The 22,539-nt window shown below is 34.0% G+C and overlaps 1 protein-coding gene across 14 annotated transcripts in view; it reads right to left on the reverse strand.

The window, feature by feature from the left end:
• RBFOX1 (RNA binding fox-1 homolog 1) overlaps positions 1-22,539 on the reverse strand; it is a 1,436,581-nt gene that overhangs the window by 26,502 nt on the left and 1,387,540 nt on the right. For all 14 annotated transcript variants that reach the window (XM_075105333.1, XM_075105334.1, XM_075105336.1 and 11 more), the window contains 2 exons: positions 15,130-15,169; positions 6,331-6,395 (listed from right to left, as the gene is read on the reverse strand). In XM_075105333.1, coding sequence (XP_074961434.1) covers positions 6,331-6,395; positions 15,130-15,169 — 105 coding nt within the window. The remainder of the gene's footprint in view (positions 1-6,330; positions 6,396-15,129; positions 15,170-22,539) is intronic.

Here is a 22,539-nt window from a genome sequence, read left to right on the forward strand (position 1 = left end):
GGCTCTAGTGTTCCTCTACCTTCTCGCTTAATTTTTTCTTCATGATTTCCAGTATGAGTGCCAAACCAGATTTAACAGTAATAGCCAATCCTTTCCTTGTCTATGGGGATTCTTAAAATATCCCTTGATATTACAGTGAAGGAGAACGGAAATTACAAGAAAGAGAAGTATAACCAGAGTATGAAGAATACAAGCTCTGACATGATAAAAGTTTCATAATTGTTGTTTTACCATTGTTCCTGGCCAGGAACCCTAAGCTTTTTCACTACTTTACTACCTCAGATTTGAACTAGTGGAGTAGTTTTAATAGTTACATGGGTATTACATGACTGCTGATATTTTACGCAGGTGAAACAAGCCTTCAAAGTATCAGAAAACTTGTTAATTCTACCAAATATTAGAGGAATGTATTAAAACATCAAAGTATATAAAGTAGCTTTCTAGACTTGGTAGGAGATTATATTTTTATGAAATATAATTGTTTGCCATGTTTTCCTATATTAATATGACTCCCTGTGTCTCCCCAAAAAGCGGTGTATCTACAGTATTTTAGAATGAACCATGTTTCAATCATTAGCAAGTACTCTGTGTAATACATTTTTATTTCAGGAAATTCCTTTTAAATTGCTCTACACGAAACTCTCTGTTCATAGTATTTTAAAGTCTTTGATTATTTTTTTCTACTGCATTCTCTTTGTTCTTAATTGTCCACTTTTACTTTCTAATTCCTTCAATAAAAGGTACTGTTATGGCTATAACAGAAGTCATATACTCCAGTCATTCCCAAAACTGTGATTTGAGTGATGAATATGGATTATGAAATACTAACATGATGCCAGTGATCCTCTAGTTTGTCACAGATCAGATACAGACATAAAGACATACAAGCCTAATAGGTAGATGACCATATCCATCACCCCTCTGTAATAGCGAAGTGAATGATTTTATTTTTATTTGCAGTATCAGGGAATAAACAAGCTTTAACTACCACATAGGTTAACCAGAAAAAACTAGCCCAATCAAACATCACCACATCAAACCTAAGTGTTTGAAGAAGAAAAGCATTAAATATGTGCTATATTATTGCTCTTACAAAAGCTAAACATAACCTTTCTACATGGTCAAGATGATAACTGATCCTTTTCATTCTCAAAATTTGAGTAACTCAGTATGTGGGCTATACTATTCTTGCTTATGTATCATCTTGTCCCCCAAACTTCTCCATTTCTCAAGAGTCAACTTGTGTAACAAAATTCCAAAACATTTAAAAGTTCCAGCTGGGACTAGAAGAGTAAAGTTATTGCTATATTCTATTCTTTTTCCTCTTCCAACCTGACTACTTTAGAAATTAAAACTGTGTATAGAAGCTCTTTCTCCTAAATCTTAAAAAGTACTATCACAAAATGAATGAAATACTAAATTTTAAAATATTTATCCTTCTATGAAATTATTTAAAGGAAAATTAAATTCTGACTGAAGATGTTACTGTATTTTATATGCTCTCAAAACCTTAATTTTTAGTACCTATAACTAGTAAGTTCCTCAATAACAGAAAATAATTTGAATAAAGCTGTAGAGGGTTTCATTGTTTATTCATAATATAGAAGGTCTTATAGACACAAAATACAAAAAATCACCTCCATCTACAGAAGCTCACATTTTATATTTTGTCTGTTTTTATTCTTCATTCTAATTTTTCATTCTTTAATGAGCATGTTTCTAATTAAATCAAATTTGTGCCTATTCTAATTTAGGACAATCTGACCAAAAATGCTAAGTATTACTGTCTACTACTTGCCCAGAGAGAACTGGAAAATATATTACATAATACCTTTGTAGACACTAGTACTTTAACAGAAATGAATACTCCACATAGGCATGTTAAAAATGTTAATTATTAGAATATCAGGATTTTACTTGGAGTAATATTTCAGATCTGGAAGATACACAACTTCCATATGACAAAATCTCCTGTCTCAGATTTCATACAAAATCCTGTGTATGACCACAGAACACAAACCAATAGAAAAAAAAAAAAAACACCAAAAAAATGAAAGATTAATACTCCAAAGTGTTATGTGCAAAACATTTTGGAATATGCCTTATTTGCTTTTAAAAAAGATCAGTTAAAAAAGAGGTCAGCTTCCAGTAATGAAGGATCTAATCCAGACAACAAAGAAGTCAATGGGAATTTTCCCATTTTTTGTAGTGAGATTTGAATTTGACACTGTATTAGAAAAAGGGAGTTATGCTCAGGGCAAAATAGCTCTGTACACATGTCTGTGTGTGCGTGCATGTGTGTGAGCATGTGCATGTGTGTATGTGGGTGTGGGTGGGTGATGGATGGGGAATGTGTGTATATATATGAATACACAATCATACATATATAAACACACATAATTATCAAGTATAACAGGGTTAGCAAGCAGTACAAGTGAAAAGACTCTGCCTTTCAGACAAGGGTAGTTTATTATTACTGGGGCTTTGTTTTATTATGCTACCATATACACATTCATAAATACTGCTGACATAGTTAATATGCAAGAAAGGAACATTGTTCTTACTCCAATCGAATATGCAATAATCAAATCATAAAACACAAAACCAATAGCCAATCAATGTGAATAAGTCTGCCCATAGGCTTAATTCAAGCAAGCCATTCATTGAGCTATGTGATGGATCTGTCAAATCCAATACAGCATTACAGACATACTAGCAACATCAAGTGAACATGCAATGATAAAATGAGAATACGCCCCACTGCCATGCTTTGACTTGTTCTACTTCATAAATATAAGACTTGAAGACTTTGCTAGTTTCTCTTACTTCAGACTTGGACAGAACTCTAACAACTATTATTTTTTTTTTTAATTACACGAAAGCTGAATAAAAGCTGTACAAACACCTTATTGACATCTGATTTAGTGTCTTTTGCACATCCTTACAATTATTTTTTCCAAACACTCTCAGTTTAAAGAGTTTGGCGGGCAAAGCTCCAGAATGGTGAAGAACATATACAGACCAGTTGGTCCCCTTTTGTCAGTTACAAGAATTGGAAAATTTATTAGAAATATTTTAAACATTAATATTTTGATCCACTTCTGCAAAGAGCTTCAAATCATTAAGTGCAATATAGTATGGTGATAGATCACACAGTATAAAAATCCAATTCTAAACTTCTTTGAAGTTGTATTCAGCGGTTATATTGCTTCATAAATAAAATACGATGTACCTTTTTGTTTGTTTGTTTTGTTGTTATTGTTTTAAAATTTTAAGAAATGACTGGAGCAATCTGCAAGGTCTATCTCCATTGTGGAATTGTTTTTAGGAGTACATTAATTGAATTAACAAATACTTAGGGATTTGTGTTGATTTGTTTCATGAGATTTCTTTGCCACCAGATTCTCCCCTATATATCTGTTCTTTGCCTATTTCCAGCAATATTTCCAGCTGTGACAAACAAGGATACCATTGCATTTCTTCACAAGAGAGCTCTCTTACAGTGACCATTATCCATTGACTTGGTGTATTGATTCTGGAGTCCCAAACCTTTCTGTTAACCTTTATATTTAATTTACCAAAACATGCCTCCAATCTAAGGATTTCCTCTTTCCATCTCCTGAATTAAGAACGATGTCAAATATGGAACATTGCCATTCATCATGTATATGAGCTGTGATCAAAAAAATAAAGTTTTTTTAGTTTTTTAAATTAATATGAAGAAGTAATTCTTCCCATGATATGTCCACTGCTTCAATAGTACATACTCACTGGTCCTGGATTCATTTTTCTGGGCATTGTTTACACATAAACAGTAAATATATTTCATGTGCAATTAAATTAAATAGGGGCTCAAATCAATGAAATACAGGTAGTGTATAAGGAGGTATGGAATATTCAATATCCTCAGAGGACAGTAGATGATTATATAATTGAGAAGAAAAGATACAAGCAGTTGTACTGAACTGTATTTCAGCACTTTTAATATTAATAATTTTAAAAAGTTGCTAAATTAAATTAATTTAAAAATGAATGAAAAGTTAATAAAATTAAGCAAACTGTAGTTGTGTGTAATCAGAGGTATCCATGTTTGCACATAGTTTCCCATATACAAAGAAATGTTTGAGCAGATTGTTATTTATTTTTTTCTCTAGGCTAGTTTTAGGATTCTCCCATAAATTCAGTTACAATATTTGTAATTAAGAAAAGGAACCATATTCATTTGGGGGAAGGACATCGAAGATGAGGCTTAACCACATTTAAAAGGAGAAGCTAAATTAAAAAAAAAATCCAAAAGATATAAAATTCTTTTAAGATATTTAAAATTATGCAAGCAAAGACAGGTTATTACAATTCTAATTATACACAAAGTGTATCTGAAAATTAGACATTTTTTCAGAAATATAATTAAGGTTTGTATCAACTGCATTACTACTGATGCCGTCTCAAGCTTCCTTTACAGCATTTAAGAGTGCTATCGTCTTAGACAAATCTTTTACTTTTTTGTCAGCATAACTTTTATTGATGTTGACTCTCTACACATAGCAGAACATGCGACCAACTGATGTTTTGTCTTACAGCATTCGATTTCTTTTAGGAGAAGGTACGTTAATTCATAATTAAAGCATTTAAAAGTCATCCTGATATTGTTCAGTTTCTCTATGTAATGTATAGGTTTTCAGAAATTTATTTATTCATAGGAATAAACACCCTATAAAATGATCCAGGGACACCTAAATGATATCTGGCAAAGAATTACTAACCACAGGAGGTTATTTATAATTTTGTCCTTTCAGTTTAGTAAGATTTTAGAAGCAGGAATTGTTTTGCATTATAAGCTCACAGAAAAATACTACAGCTCAGACATGCTAACACACCTTTGTGGAAATGAAATGAAACTACTGAGTAGCACCTCACCTTCGTAGGTTACCCTACGTAGAAATAGTACATCGCGAACAAAGTGCATACAGCACATATCTAGTTGATATTACTGATCCAAAATTAATAGAAAGTAACTTGCTTACCTGTCTGACACAGCATGCCTCAGCCACACATGCAAATTATTTATTCACATAACTTTAAAAAATATATCTTCATTACCCAGAATAAGCATTTGAAAGGCAAATATGCATGCATAGCATTGTAACATTCATACCGTGGTACTTTGTTCTAAAAATACAGAATCCATGAACAGCACTTCAATCTAAGAAATAGTTCACTGAAATTTCTTAATCTATTGAGTTCTTTAAGAAACAGAAATATTTAAAACAATGTCTAATTTAGCATCTAATGAAATTTTTCAATACATATCCAAGACTTAAGAAATTGTCTCCATCATTCCAAGGGAAAATTTTTATATGAGGAATTGAGAAGTGTGCTATTCTTGCTGCTATTGTGAAGCAAAATATATGCATTTATCTGTTTTTCACAATATACATCCTCCCTTTAAGACTGTACACTCTTCAAGTACTTGAAAAGTATTAAAGATAGCATAGATTTTGTTACGGGTACAGTTTATGAAGAAAACATAGGATATTCTTTCTTTTCATTACAAAACCATGTCCACACACTGCAAAGACTTAATTTTATGCAATTTGACAGAACCCTATTCCTACTGAAGTCAATAGCAATTCAGACATTGACTTCAAAGGGGTCCCAATTTTCATCTTGCAAGAAGACAAGTTAATTTATGTGGCATCCCTTTTAATTTATATAAGTTAAGTCTTTGCATGTTTCTCTTATGCAGGTTTTAATCTTTTATTCTTTGTATAATTTCCACCAAATGTGCTTTATATTTTGAGGATAAAATTACAGAGCAAAAGAAGAATAACTGACTTTTTTTAGTATTAAAAAAAAAAATCCCTGGAAAGAAAGCAAATGGAAAAAAATATTGTTTGCCTTGGATAGTTCAAGCTTAGACACAGTTCATTCTCAATTTCCACTGACTAAAACAATGTCAATGAGAATTGAGGGCACTCAATAGGTTCAGGTTCTAAATCAACTGAAATAATACTCCTAAGACAAATAATGATCTTCAGTAGCAGACCATCATGAAGCTGTACATATATTTATCTACATTGTACAAGGGTCACAGACATTAACTAGATGATCTACAGCTTGGGAATGTGCACATCTCAAGCCTGATTCTCAATTAAGGCCTAAAATATCTCAATTTATGGCTATTCATGGATTATAATAAAACAGCCTGCTTAGATATCACAGTTATCTGCAGAGCAACAAGACAGTTATGAGACTTCAACAATGCAAATTTATAGAATAATCTTCAACTTCCACTGGTTAAATATTTATTAGCAGCAAATGAGGTCTTACCTGTCACTGTAGGCAGCTGCAGTGGCAGTGGCAGGCTGGGCATACCGGTAGGCAGCATAACCACCCTGAAACACAAACTCACGCTATAACTGGGTTGTTACAGCACCTTAAATAACATTTTGCAAAATTTAGCAACAACTGAAAGAGTATTGTCATGCTGTAAGTTCAGTTAAGGGGTTAAATACATAGAAAATATTTCAGTGAATCGTTAAGCAAAATTTACCAACACAAACTTGCACTTGTTAAGATTTGTTCCAGAGATCAGGAGAAAGCAATGAACTGTATTCATCAACGCAAGTTTTTTTTACAAGACAATACTGAATTCCTCCACGAGTTTTCAAGTAGCAATTGTTATTACGAATGAGGTGTATGCATATTAATAAAGTGATGCTGAACTTAAAAGAAAAACTCAGCTAATAATCAAATTTTTTCATACAAAATATGATTTATCATGTCTGGTTGATTAAACCTATGAATTTGTGCACTCAATTAACACTTAATGTTTCATAGGTTTCCAATTTATGCATAAAATTATAATGAAGAAGTAAAATTGTCTTCTTCCATGAATTAACATTCAGTTGTATGTAACAGTAATTGCAGCTGTTCAATTAAGCAAACAGGACAAACAAACACACATTTGAAAGGAATTGTGTGCAGTGATGCATTGATTATCAAACTGTGAAAACAGCAGAGCTTCCTGTTCAATGGACCACGGTGTTATATCAACCATTTCAAAATGATCTCAGCATGCCAATTAACAAACAGAGGCCAGTCTCCACAGATAACACAAACACGATTTACGTCCCAATTAGAATTCACCACCCCATAATCCTCTGGGACAGGTGACTTTTGTATTTCCTTTCCCACCATCCCCCACCTTAACAAAGAGTTGAATAAGAGTACCAGATCACTCAGGTTTGAATAAAAATCACTCTTTGCTGAAGTGTTCACTTTAATGGAAGATATTATGCTGAAGCATGAAGAATAGGCTACGATGTGTCAACCTTTACTTTAATAGTAGTACCTTTTTACTGCAGTAACTTTTGTGGGCTTTCTATTTTGATTTTACAAATAAAAATTCACTCTTCTCAGAAAAGCAATTTCAACTACTTTTACAAGCCATTTACTCTTCTAGTACTTTGCTTGGTGGAATCGCTTTCATCCCTAACTGGTGTAAACCTTTTCTGGTTTGAAAGTTTGAAGATTTAAAGCAAGTTGGTTTTGGAAGTCAATCATTCTGCTGATAACACCACATCACCCTAAGAATAAACATATGTTTTACATATACTGACAGCTCATTAGGAACTCCAGGCTTCAAATCGTCAACTTACTTGAGAAATATTCCTTCTGACTTTTTCAAGTGCTCACACAGAAAATAGTACATTTACCTCCCCACTCTTGGTCAGCTCCCTGCCAGTAGCAATTGTGTCGCACAACCTCTAGAATAAGGCAGGGGCTTTCATAATACTATATATGCTGTCTCTTTTGCAAAAAGCTGCTTCTTTGTGCAAGCACAGAACCATTGAGATGAAATAATTTCTCACTTCAGATCATTTGATTTTTATAAACCAATAGAAGGCTATTACTGTCAAAAATGTATAATAGGCACATATTGCTTGCAGGTATGTGCATACAGGCAATCAGATGTCAAATAATGTCAACAAGTGCAAACTGAGCCAGTAAACAGTGAGGCTGAGAGATAAATGCAAGCTGCACACTTGGTGTGGCTTCTGCTACAAGGAGAAAGGTGAGGGATTATACAAATTTATCTGTTCTCTCCTGGTTTCTGGGTGCTACCGCTAGCTCCTTTCCTTTCCTTTTCCCTTCTCCTTTTCCCTTCTCCTTTTCCCTTCTCCTTTTCCCTTCTCCTTTTCCCTTCTCCTTTTCCCTTCTCCTTTCCTTTCCTTTCCTTTCCTTTCCTTTCCTTTCCTTTCCTTTCCTTTCCTTTCCTTTCCTTTCCTTTCCTTTCCTCTTTTATCTTCTATCTTTTCTTCTCTTTTTGTTCTTCTCTTCTTTTCTCTTTTCTCTTTTTACTCTTTTCTCTCTTCTCTTCTCCTCTCCTCTCCTCTCCTCTCCTTTTCTTCTCTTTATTTTCTTTTTTCCTTTCTTCTCTTTTTTCTTTTATTCTCTTTTCTTTTCTCATCTCCTTTTCTCTCTTCTCCTTTTCTCTCTTCTCCTCTCCTCTCCTCTCCTCTCCTCTCTTCTCTTTTTTTTCCTTTCCCCCGCCCCGAGTGCTGATATCAGGAAGTACAAATGGTAAAAGCATAAAGAAGATATTAAACTTGTTTTCATCATCCAGTCCTGAAAATGTGCGTCAAACTGCAAGCCATTCTGCAGTATGACATGATTTTGTTCCCCACATGTATGACTCCTTTGCTTGTCCTGTAGTCCATTTCTAAAACCCCTTATTTAAATGTGAGAGCCACTTCATTTCAATCCAGCCATGCACATAATGACTACCACCATGGCAGAATTGAGAATGGGCCACCATGAGAACTATCAATGTTTTGTTGTTCTTAACCAGACAAAAATGAGACAGGCTGTTCACGTACTGGCTGGTCTTAAATCTGCAGGTGGTAGGCTTTGCGAGGATTGTTTTTCTTTCCTTTATTTATTTCTAAAAATTGGTCAGTCTGTGAAGACGGATCCTTTCTTGCTCCCTAAATATAAAGTTGCATTCCTTTTATGCTTACATTTTGATTTGATTTTGTCAAAGGATTGCTGCTGAAAAATGAAGCTCAACTCTGAACTTTATTAAGATGCTTTGGATTCAACAATCTGTATGAAATTTGTGAAAGTCCTGGAAAGACTGAGTCTAAAGCAATAAAAATAGAAAGAGATCGGAGTTACTGAATTTGCCTGAGTTCCTTGGAGATCTAAAATGCAGGATGTATTTGGTTATCAGGAAAACCATAAATCCTTACCAGTCCATGTAATGATTTAATATATTTAACATAAGTTGTCATACAAGTACACATATAAACATTCTTAAGCAAATTATATTCATGGGGTCTGTGATCTGCACTTTTGGTGTGGAACTAAGTTTTCTTATTGTTTTATTTCAATTACTTCAAATTATTTCTCATTACAATAACCAAGTGCTTGAAGGTACATTTTTTGTTGCTAATTAAGATGAGAATCTGATTTAAACCCCTTAACTCTAAACCTCTGTGACAAATTTTACTTTACAATTTTTCTTTAATTTTGAACTTGACTGATGTCTTAGATGAAGTATGCACTCGTAATATTCCCTACATATACATCTCTTGAGTAATATATTAAAGATTTATCTCCATGCCTTAGACTATATTGCAAAATAAAATATTTAGAAAAAAATGTAATAATTCCATAATAATAAATAATTACTTTCAGTTGCTATGTTTTATAATTGCTTTTTTATCCCCTCACTAAGTTCATTCAAGCAGCAGGTACCTGACTGTTATACTTTAAATTATTGTTTCGAAAATTCAGCTGAAATAATAAATTCAGGTAAAATAATTAAAAAATGCCTACTACTTTATCTGTGCTCCCATATTTGCTACTTCCAAAAGAATGATAACACAACGTTACAGCAGCTTAAGTTGTCTTTAAAAATTACGTATAGAGTCAATATGTTTGCAGTCCAGATATAGAGATATATCTCACTGGCATAAAATACTGAACAGGACACTCACAACAGTAACTGTTGCATTTCATGGAATATGAAGAATATCTGCAATTTTGTGATAGAATCCAGGAAATAAAATGCAATGGGCGGCCTATTTTATCATTTATACACACAGAATCCATTTTCTCATATAATGATTTGAGTATTAGTATGATTTTACAAGAGTCTACATTCAGCATAATGAGGTTTTTCCCATCAGTCAGCATGTCATACCTGTGGTAACTTATTGCCATACACAGGCTCTTGCAATACTGCTCTATAAAGAAACAGAAATGTAATGATTTGAATGAGTAAGCAGAGAAGGATGGAAAGAAACATGTAAGGAAGGAATTTAGACAAATTAGTCAAAGCCACTCATTACAATTTTCCTTTCAATGTTTTATACATCTCTGGCTCAGGCAAATTGAAAAAGAGCAGGGGGATCTGTGGAAGACCAGTAGCCAATCGTTACAGAGAAATTTTAATTGATTTTACAAAGAAATAGCAGAATTTTTAGATAAGATATAATAAAATGGAAATGAACAGAAAATGAAATGCCTCTGAATTTTTAAATAAAATATGTATATCTATAGTAAGAATAATTTGCACAAAAATGAGTTATAGAAACACACATCTATGATTACAAAACCATGTATTATGTGCACACCTCCTCCTAAAATACCTAATTTATATTTTATCATAATCTCAGATGTACTGACACTGTTTTATGTAGGTATAGAACAAGTGAGTGACTCTAGATTATGGTTATTTTTTTCATTATCTTTTCCTATTACTAATATATTTAATATTCTATATCAATGTTGATAATAATTTTTTCTCAGTTTTCAGTTCTTATACCTCCTTTCACTCAAGGATCACAAAGTATTTTGTGAACATATATTAATGAAGGTTCAAAAAATTCTCTAGTATTGAGAATTATATCTGCCTTATTAGCTAAAATTAGAGAAATAGGATTTAAAAATGGCATGAATTATATCCAGTGCTGTAGAATATAGCACTCCACTCCTATGATATTGAGGTTTAAACAGTATTTGATCTGTTCGCAGAGTAAAACTTTCACTGGGAGAATTAAAAGTAAAATATCCACCACCTCTTTGTTCTGGCTCAAGTTCTGGAACTGGCTTATGTGAAAGGTTCGTGTTACTTCTATATTGTGCTCCCAAAGGTACCTGTTGTCTCAGAGCAGCTCTTGGTAATATACCCAAACTAACATCACCTGTATTAATTCCAACCAAGTACAATCACCAGGAGGAGTGATCAAGCTTTTTTTTTTTGAATGTAGTGTTTATATCACAAATAAAGATCAGGGCAATGAAAATACATTTCATCACTAGATCTCAAAATTTTTTAAAAGTATCATGGAGTGTTCCAGCACACAGAAAACTAGGAGGAACAACCCACTGCTCCTTGGGGATCCTTTTGCCCCTGGAAAAGTAGTTTTTCCACTCTGTTTCTCTAAGTCACAGGAAATGGCATATCCCTCCGTTTATAAAACACAAAAATCTTTAGTTCTTAAAAGAAAGACTTCAGTGCTAACTGCATATCCTTGCTTTTCACACTAGAACAGTGCCTTTCAGCATATTGGGTTGCATCGATGGACTTCTACCTAGTAGCAAGGGAACGTTGCTTAGATAATTATATCTGTCTTTCCTTCCAAAATAAATGTGCTCCACCCTCAATACCATCCCACCTTTGAGCTAAAAGATATGGCAGTAGCTATTGATAGTCTCATTCCATACCCCTGATCACAAAGTATGCCTTATTCTTGAGCAGCAACCCAGGAAAAAATCTCAAGCCTATGTATTTATATGTTGTCCTGGACTCTCACCAGTTGCAGTATGACAGGTTCAAAATCCTGAGAACAGGTTAGAAAATCTTCCTGTAAACAATAAGACTGACTAATGTACATGGTTAAACTGTATTACCAAGGGACTTCTGAAGATGGTGAAGACAGAGTTTGGAAGTTTCTTATATTTCTTAGCCTTCCAACATTTTAGGTGTGGATTAAAGACTGACATGCTTTGAAAACATTATGTCTATGGCAAAAAAAAACAACAAACCAAACAAAAAAAACCAAAACAAAACCCCAACAGGTTTAAGATAAAGCAAAGCAATAGTGTAGAGCTATTATTCTAACTGCCAATTTCTGCATCTGTTACTATTTTTGCTTCATTTTGTGGAGTGTATTTTTTTTTTCACAGGTGTCAATCTTCATCTAGGAACTTCTATATTTGCTGGCAGGCAAACTTAATTCTCTTTTAATGACTTTTTCTCTTAGTGAATCAATACTTAATTTTAAAAAGTCTTTCTTACTTCCTAATCATCTCCTTTATTTTTCCTCCTCAAAGGCACATTTAAAAAGGAATTCAATAGCTCAGCTATTTCAGAGGCATTATTACATTTCATAGAGAACTATTTGAAATATAGAATATATTATATTACATCTAGAATCATGGCTGTTGATTTTTCCTTTCAGACTGTAATTTCCATGTATTTTTTTTATTCCTATTCTCTTCTATTCCTCTGGTTAGTATTAAGCAACTCTGGTTATTGGCTGTTCTTGGTTTGCCCTACAGTTTTCACACAACCAGTATCTTTCTGTGCCTTCCCTTCTTCCTTTCCACAAAATCTAGCCACCAAAGGCTATATTGATAGCTAGTTATGAAAAGAATGGCATTGTCCATATTACTGTTGGTACTCAGTGTAATCATATCAGGACGAAACCCACTCTGATATACTTGTTAATGCATATTTCTGGTCTGGCTTTTCAGTACTGTATTCCATTTGTTTTGCTTTCTGTAGTATTTTTAAGGTTCCTTTCTCCCCAATCTACTATTAAAACCTATATAGTTCAATTTTTTTCTCCTTTTTTTTTCCACAAAGCATTCTTTCACAAAGCTTCAGCTCTGCACTTAAAATGAAAAGCTGAGTAAAACTATGTCATAATCAATTGGGATTTAATAAATAACTTGGTCCGCTGCAAAGTAATACACTAAGAACTAATATACTGTGAATTGTAAGGTTTCTTTTTATTTATGCCAGTTCTCTATCTCTCTCTCCCTCCCCTGCAAAATTTTTTTATACGCAAGAAGGAACAAATGTGGGGAAAAAAAGTATTATAAAAAAAGAAGCTTTGTACATTATAAAAAAATTAACAACTTTCCAGAAGAAAATGTAAACATTCTGCTGCATTAAGAGAACTAAGAAATGTAATCAAACATACAAGTCTGCAACTGAATGAAAACCAATGCACCAGTATAGTTATTCCATTTTCTAATGCACATGACTATTCCAGGCAACAAAACTGAGGCTATATTAGAAATCAGGAATTTCTTTGGTATCTTCCTCACTGAAATCACTTTCCATTTAGAAACTAAATGTTAAAGTCTGTGAAAGGGTGTGAGGCCACCTAAAAATAATGTTGTCAATCACAGAAAGAGGTATTCCTGTTTTTCAGCAGCACTGGGTTCCAAAACTATGAACTGTTACATTAACATTTAGTTCCCACCTATACTATCACATTTAGCAATCCTGAGCAAGATGTCTTGTTGCCTTTCAGATTTTCAGGTCGGTAAACTGAGCAAAATGGATGTCACTTTTTTGTTTGACAGTTTGAAGAAATATGAAAATTGGAAGCCACACTTGAAGAAATTCCACACTGTATCATATATCCTATATTACTCAAAAATTCAGCAGCAATGTGTTTAGGTGAGATTAAAGCAGCATACTACACTTGAGTAAGCCTTTGGCAAATGGGTGATTCTCGTGTGTTGTAAACAATGTTACTGATAACATCGCTAAGTACATAAGTACCCATGAAGAGAATTCTAACCAATAGGAATTTATTTTAAATATTTTTCTAACTACATGACTGAATTTGCAGACAAGGATCAGCCTCTTTCTACCTCTAATAGAAAACCAAAACCTACCTCACAGAGAAATTAAAATTTTTCCTTCTTTATATAAAACTTATTTAAAAAAATCTGTTCCCATGGAAATAGTTCTAAAAGATTGCTGATAATGAGTACAAGGAATGTTTTCTAGTACTACCTATTGAATTTTGAATACTAATACCAATTTCAACTCGTACATTTCTTTGCCTCTCAACAGAGAGAGTAGAACAGAAGTATAAGTAGGTTAAAGAAAGTTGTCTGGTGAAATAAAGATGATACTTGTAACTTAGGTTTCTTTATCAAAATAAAAATGTGATAGATTACTGGATTATCAGTAACACAGTCTACATCTATACAGTTTTTTTAAAAGCCTGTGAACATAAGGTAATTATTAATTATTAGTTATTAATTATTAGTTATTAATTATTAGTTATTAATTATTTTGGAAGAGTAAAAATCAACCTCAGCCACCTGAAACCTCTTGCATACTCAGACATAAGTAACCTCTTTGTATACATTCAAGGTAAAAATTCAGTATTGTTAAGACACTTAAAAAAAGTATTACTTAAAAGGAAACTGGGGACCAACGAGGTGAAGCTAATATTGATGCATCCAGGACTATAAATCTTTACTAACAAATAAAACCACTTCTTACTTCTTGAACAGTCTCTATCCATTTGATTTAAATTGAAATAAGTGGATTTTAAAAGAGCAGATGGAAGTCTACTCAGATTAAAAACAATATGTAACAATACCTTAAACTTACTATGTAATCAAGCTTTACTATCACCGTGGTATTTACATATACCCAGTGTTGCCCGGATTTGGGAAATCTATATCTGTCCATAAAGTATTTGCATACTTCAGGTAAAATAATACTCAGCTTGCGTTGACTTTTAAAAAAGAGCTTTTGGGGATTTGCAGAAGAATGTTTCTGCTTTTTTTTTTTTCCTTTGAATTTCAGTTTTGAAGGGAGATGCCTCTCCACACATGCACACACATTTTTCACATCTTTTTGCATTCATTCAGCATTTGATTGAAGAGTTAATTCAGCTCCACTGAACAATGATAGATGTAATGAACAGAAAGGTCTTCCAATGTGAGAGATATTCTTCGCAATTCTTTCTGACAGGCAAGGGATGGTAAATAGACAAAACAGAGTCAAGCTAGGCAGCGAACTTGTAAAAAGAATGACTCTGGTAATGTACAAGGACAGCATGCACATCAATGAATACTTACATAAATGTCTGCACCATAAAATCCATCCTGGTATACAACACTGCAAGGATGCACACACAAAGAAAAACATCCATATTAGTGCATTTCCACATGCAAATGCCACCAACCCCTGCACAGCTGAGGTTAGTCTTGACACAAGAACAGCAGGAGGGGGGAAGGAAGGCACTCTTCACATTGGTTAAGGAGGTTGGTAGTGAAGAGAAACTGTACCGAATACAACATCTAATAAAGTATGCCAAATGCTTAGTCAAAGGGAGGCAAAGCATGGCAGGATTGGAAAATACTTTTGATAAGGTTTGGTTTTGTTTTCTTTTTCTTCTTTTTTATAAGGAACCACATATTGGCAGCCTTTTTTCTATAAAATTTTCAGTGGGCTAATCCTGCAATGAGTTTTAATACATTAACAAAATGCTCTCTTTACTACTTTCTTGTCATGCAATTATGTCAACCCTCTGAAACAAAGTGGTAGTTGTCATCGCTTAGATGGAAAACAAAACAAAGCAGAAGTTTATATGGTGAGAGGAATGTGTGAAACAATTATACTGGTGGTAACCTACCCATTGGGTCAAATCTCCATACCTCAATGTACGCACAGATGAGAGTATTCATAGGTACGGCAATGTTGGTTTGATACACATTTCTGATAGTGACTACAGGTCTGCTAAGAATGTCATGGCATTATTCTTATTAAAACAATTATTAACCTTCCTCATTTTATCATTTTGCAACTTTGGCGAACATGCCTGTGGTTCTGAGCTCCCTGAAGTTTTGATTGGATACATTACTATCTTATCTGTAGTACTGTTATATTGCTGTTAACAATTTACCCAGAGACTGCTGCATTTCATCTAAGAAAAATCATCACTGTAAGAAGTTCAAATTTTAGATTCTAAACTCTTCAGGATAAATAACTTAGTATGACAAAGATGGTGTAAACTATTATACTAAATAAAACTGGAACTACACAACAGTGCCCTACCAATTACACACATTACAAAAGTCCTGCAATTTTACATTCATTTAGCAGTTCTGCAACCTAAAATGGGTATTTCCAATATCAGAATCAACCCAAGCTGTTTTGAGAGCTAAATATGAGAGCACACAATGGGGTTTTTGCAACAATATTTTCAATTTGGGAATACTATTATCTGGGAATAATAGTTATTACCATGTTTCTAGACTAAGCTGTTTTGCAATTCCAACAAGAATTTTCATGTCAGAAATACAACTGATCTATTGAGGTCAGTGACCAAAACTCACAGGGCTCAGCTGGTACGTGTCTAAGTCAGAGTCACTTGAGAAAATCATAAATATGCATACATGCACATAAACCACATTGATAAAAACACATTGATGATAAAAGTTTGCTATGGAGTAATAATGTGTAAAAACTCAGCTCCACTTAAAACACAGTGTCTGCCATTTGCTTCAGTAAGGTCAGACATTTATTAATGTATTTTTCCATTGATTATGTCTGCAGAGCACAATATGCCAAGCCTCATCTACATTGGTAGCATTCAGAGTGCTTGCTCCTTGCATTGTAGTGTTCCTTCATTTTGGTTTTGATATCCTGATTATTTTAAAATATTACATGATTTTCTTATACCTGTTTGCATGTAAGAAATAAAACACTCCACATGACTTTGATGTAGAAGTGCACAATCATGAACAACGGAAGGAGTTTTATGACATCATAATCAAAAAGATTACTGAAGATGGAGGCCCCACAATGCCCAGTTCCTCATATCCCTGCACCACGGGTGCAGGAAGGAGATGGAGGAGTTGGGAATGAAGGAGTGAAGCTAAGCCTGGGAAGAAGGGGTGGGGAGAGGGGGAAGGTGGTTTAGGTTCGGTCTTTGTTTCTAACCATCCAGCTGCATTTTAATAGGAAATAAATTAATTTTCAAGTCGAGTCTGTTTTGCCTGTGATGGTAATTGGTAAGCAACCTCCCTGTCTTTATCTCAACCCAAAAGCTTTTCTATTTTACTTTCTCCCCCTATACTCTTGAGGAGGGAGAATGAGAGCACAGCTCATAAGGTTGAGGCAGCCAGCCAAGGTCAACGCACCACGGTACATTAAAACACACTACTTTTAATTATTATTAAACATTGCTATTCAGAAAAAAATGCTTTTGAGAGAATATGTGTCAGAAAGGGGTCCTTTTTTCTTCCTCTTCTTGGTGCTTTGTGGATATACAGTGAAGATATCACAAGATAAATAGGGGCTGATACATTCTGAATTCCCAAGTGCAGCTGGTTGTAATCTTGGATAGGTACTCCATGCACCTAGGCCTTTCTTTTACATATAATTCTCAGCCATATACAGACAGAAACTTATTTTGAATTCTAAATATGCAACTCCTTGATAAATGTTATACTGAAGGAAGTACTCAACACTAAAATGAGACATGAATGCATGACTCTGTCATTAAACATGGTTAGTATAAAGTTGAAGTGACAGAATTGGGCAAATGAGTATAACATTCCCAAGCAAGACATGCACTATGAAAAGATACCAGCTGATTTTATTTTACTTCCTTCATATGGCCTTGTAGAATGATAGTGATGTTAAATATAAAACTTTCTGCTTCTTTTGAAGTTTTAAGAAAAGCAATTCTTCATATTTCACAGATTTTCAGAGGATATTTTCTCTGTTCACTGTTCTTGTCATTTGTTGACTCCTGTGACTGAATCTTACCAGTGGAGTCAAATGTATTTTCTAACAGCACTCTTCATCAGAAGGACAAAGTGTAAAACAACAAGAGCTATGTTTTACTCTTGAGCTTTTCTTTCCTTTAGTATATAATTTTCCAAAGGGTAATTTGCTTGGCTTATCATCCTCTTTTCTCTCTCTGAAGCTGTAGGCAGAAAACAGATGATAAGCCTCAAGCATGGGAAGACACCGAATGCATCACACAGGGATCCATATCACCTCAACTCCTTTTACACTTTATGTTCAAAAAATTGTCTTGGCACACAGATAAATCTTGAGTTTCTTGTAAACCAACACAGGGTCTGGAAATAGCCACATTACTGAAATTTGAATTACTTCACCCAGGAATGCATGATATGTTAATGCACTACCTGAAGGCACTAAAATAAGAACAACAAATTTGGGGGATTTATCCAGTTGTATTTTATGATTTTGTAGTGCTAAGGAAAACTCAGAGAAGAAAGGAATCTTGATTTAATAGGAAAAAGTGCATCCAAATAACATCATATGTGGCAATCATTTCCTGAAATTATTTTTCTGTAAATATGAAACTGTTTCCTCACCAACTATTATACATCTGCTTTGCATGGGTTTAACGGGTTTATTTTAGTCTCTGTGTCTTATAATAATTTTCTGTAACTGTATTAAGACAAACTCGTTACTAGTTTAGATTCCACCTTAGTAATATCCTGGGAGGACTACATCTGTCTTCATTATAATTTTTCTATCCTTATCTTTCAAAAGGATTGGGTTGAATAATCTATCAATGACATGAAAAGACAGTTCTTGACTGCACAAGCCTTAGTTCAATAACTTCATAGCAGCTGAGTATAAGTGGCCCTCAGCCATACACACAAACTGCACAAGTTAACATAAATAACCCAAGGCAGATTAAGTGCATGGAATGATTGATTCAGTGTAACAAACAGGCATTACAATCATGATTTCATTCATTGCAATAGGAGTCTTGGTTATACTTTGCTATTTACCCTCCATCACAACTAAGAGAAAGCACTTGAGAAACAAAAGTTCTCTGATTTCTGATTGCCAGTAGGGTCACCATCACTGTCCTACACATATTTTCCAATTTATGGTCTCAGAAATCACAGTACACCTTTTATATGAAATATTTTATATGAAGCCTTTGTGTAACAAATAATAGATGATGATGTAACTATGACTTTATTTAAAATAAAACTAAATAAAATAAAGAGTATTAAACTATCAACTTTCAACACCCTTAATAGCACAACTTTCACTGTTGTGAGTACAGAACTGAAACTCTTGTATGAGGCTGTTTCAACTTTTTAGAATGTTCTCCAGTTCCAGGTTCTTTCCTTTCTGGTTTCAACATTTTCTGCCATGAATATCTTATATAAACTGCTTTGTAAAATTAATTGAGAGCATTGCTGCATAGAACAAAGTTGGGAGACATAATCACTATGCAGTGCAAAACACATTTTTTGTTCTAACAATGGCACATGTATACAAAGCACAGAGTCCAAAGTAAGAGGAAGTTTCTGTGGGCCCAGAAAAATGCATTGGAAAAAGCTATAACCACTGTAGTAGGTCTTGTAGCTTATATTAATTATCCTTCTTTATTAAATTCAGAATAAGTTGTTGGAAAATAAAGCTTCTTTTTCATTTTAAATCAGTTAGAATGTAGCACTTCAACACAATTATTTGAACATAGAGGAACATTTTCTGAATAGGCTCTGTTACTTCTCCACCCTCCCCAACTTCACAATTTTGTTTAGGGTTAGAGTTTTTACTTATTCTTCTTTTCAAATAGAAAAAAGCATATTGCTATCCCTTGTTTTCCCAGGAAAGACCCCAGAAGTGGAGATAAGTACTGAAAGCTAATTCTCTGTTAGCGTCATCAGAACTGGAAGGAGTGGAGGTGAAATGTGAAGACAAAGTCATCACACATTAAACTTGTGAAGAACTTGAGGCAAATGATGCTGGAACAGAAGGGCTTCTCATTAGTTTTACTAATACTGCTATCAACTACTACTATCTACTATACTATCAGACACACAGTGACACTGGCTTTTCTTGACAGCAGTATAAAGATGGAGCATCATACTCATGATGTTTTACTATTTGGTGAATACTTTTCAAGAATGCTGAGCTACTGGTTGCTGCAGAGTTCAAAAGCAAATACAGGTATCAGAATCCGATCACCTGCTTTCAGTAGTTTGCCAAAGAACAAAACCCGCTTCTTTCTCCTTTCTTTTGGCAATGTAAGTACTGCCAACTGCATCCAAAATCTGTCATAAGAGTATCTTTACTAGTAGCTTCTGCTTTATTAGGACATTTCTTACACGGTTAGCAGGCACTTCCTCAGTAAAATATACAATCCTGGACAGACATAGGTCAAGCCAAGAAAACACTGTTTTTTTACAATGATGTGGGTTTTGGTTTTTTTTTTCATAATTTAAAAATTATTTTGTACAAAACACTATCTAGTACCCACAGAGAAGCCTGCAAGAAAAGTCAAAGACACAGTAAGCTCAAATCCTCCCACATGGAAGCTGTCCCAAGAAAGAAGGTATGAAAGGAACTTAGTTTAAAATAGTAACTGCTTTGCTCCTCATCAATCAAGTTACCAATCTTGCTGTGAAGTTCCCGGGGAGGTCTGGGAGTAAGCAGGCAATAGGTCATAGCCTCACAGCTACATCCTCCCATACTGACCTCTGCGCACCTCTCATGCCATACACAACACAACCATCTCTTGCTTCTCTTCCTCCTGCAGCACAGTGTTGAAGCTAAGCTATCCATGCAGTGTAGATCTCCAAACTCTTTAAATTTCAGTGTTCAGTTTTCTCACACAAACGAAACTTTACTCCCTCATTTCAATTTCAGTGGGTTTTTATGGTACATAAATTAATTATGCATGTGAAGTTATGAGTGAGCTGTACTTTGTAGTATTTCAAGATATTAGAAATGATGCCACAGAGCTTAAAAATGAAGTATTTTCCATGAGCTAATAAACAAGATACTATCTTAAGGAATTGGTGAAATGCCTCACTCGCAAGAAAAGGATCCATTAATTATTTATGTAGTGCTACATATCTCATGAACACTGATTTGATTTTTAAATGACACCTTTTAAAGCATGTATGCTGTTCTTTGATTTATAACAAAACAATGGTCTTAAATACGGCTATATTCAACAATTTTCCTCAGACCTAGCAAAGTATGCCATATTTGCTGTTTACAGTAACTGTGAGGTGCAGCAGAAGACAGGTTTCTGTATGAATCACACTACCTTGTTTTGCTTAATGACCACAAGATCTTCTAGATTCCCTTACAGTCTGGAATACATTGCCATTTCTTAATTTTGGTGATAAAAATTTTCTAAGTAGAAGTCACAACCGGTGTCAGACAGGGCACCAGCAAACAACTACAGATTCAAGGGAGACTGAATAGAAAGAAGGCTTTTGTTATAGAGCAGGGAATCCTGAGACAGTCCTGCTGAGATAAGCACTAGTAAGAAGCATGTCAGACTAGTCTAGGAAATACATGTTCTTAGCTTTACAGTTGATTTCCAAATTTAAAGTAAAATGATTCCATTTCAGTTCCAAACTTTGTAACATAAGCAAGTAAGTATGAAGAAGATTATTTCAGATCATTTCAGTTTCATTTCATTTCAGTTATAAGCTAAGGTTAATGAAATAAAATAAAGTAAAATAAAAAAGGTAATTTCAAACTGCACCTTTATATTTTTTACTTACATGTGGGTTCTTTTTTAAAAAGAAAAGTATATTTTTTCTAGCTAAATATTGCTGGAATTTAATGTAAATTATAGTTAAAGTTATATCTGCCATTTTACAAAACAAGTGTTTTGTTTCTTTTTTAAAGGATTGAGAATATTTTAGTATCGTTTGCTTGGCTCTAAGGCTGGGCTCCTTCCTTCAGTGAAAAATTAGAAATTGTTACTAAATGAATTGTGAAATAGCATTCAAAATTTTTCCATTTTTCTTACTAACAAATGATATTCCGCATTGTTTGCTTCCTTCTGTAAGTTGATTGATTCTCTGTGATCTCTTTATTATCTCTGTAATTTTCCTTGACTCTTACTCCCATTGTGACTGAAAACCACATTCTTATAATTCATTCTCATTAATTAAGGATTTTTTTTCTCATGAAAATTCCTTTTTGCTTCTTTGATAGGTCAGAGTACATAATGGGTGAGCACAGAACAAAGCATTGCAAAGAAATTCCAAATTGTACTATTGTATCAGTGAAGTTACTAGCACAAGATCCTAATACACTAAGCCAAAGAAATTGTTTTGAAATAAAGCTTTATTAATCCAACTGTGTATCAGTGCAACAGAGGTATGTATTATTTCTGCACTGAGACGTGAGTTACAAAAGCTGGAAATTTGTTTCGTGTGTCAGAAAGCAGTGCCTTTTTATAAAGCATAAGTCAATGGAAAAAATTAAATTTGACAAATATCTGAACTAAGACCAATCTAAACTGAGACAAAGCTTACTAATTTAAAACTTTTGCAGAGTCAAATTGTGTTAGAAAACATACTGACTGGCAAAGTGAGCCCTAGATTACTAAGGGTTCATCTCAAAGACAGCTGGAAGGCATCAGAAAAATGGAGGTTGTGACTTCTTACTGATGCAATGCATGGCTCCCTCTGAAGTAAGCTTTAAATACCGGTCATGAAGGTAGTAGGTGAGAT

The sequence above is a fragment of the Phalacrocorax aristotelis genome, chromosome 10, assembly GCF_949628215.1.
Source record: "Phalacrocorax aristotelis chromosome 10, bGulAri2.1, whole genome shotgun sequence".
Lineage (NCBI taxonomy): Eukaryota > Metazoa > Chordata > Aves > Suliformes > Phalacrocoracidae > Phalacrocorax > Phalacrocorax aristotelis.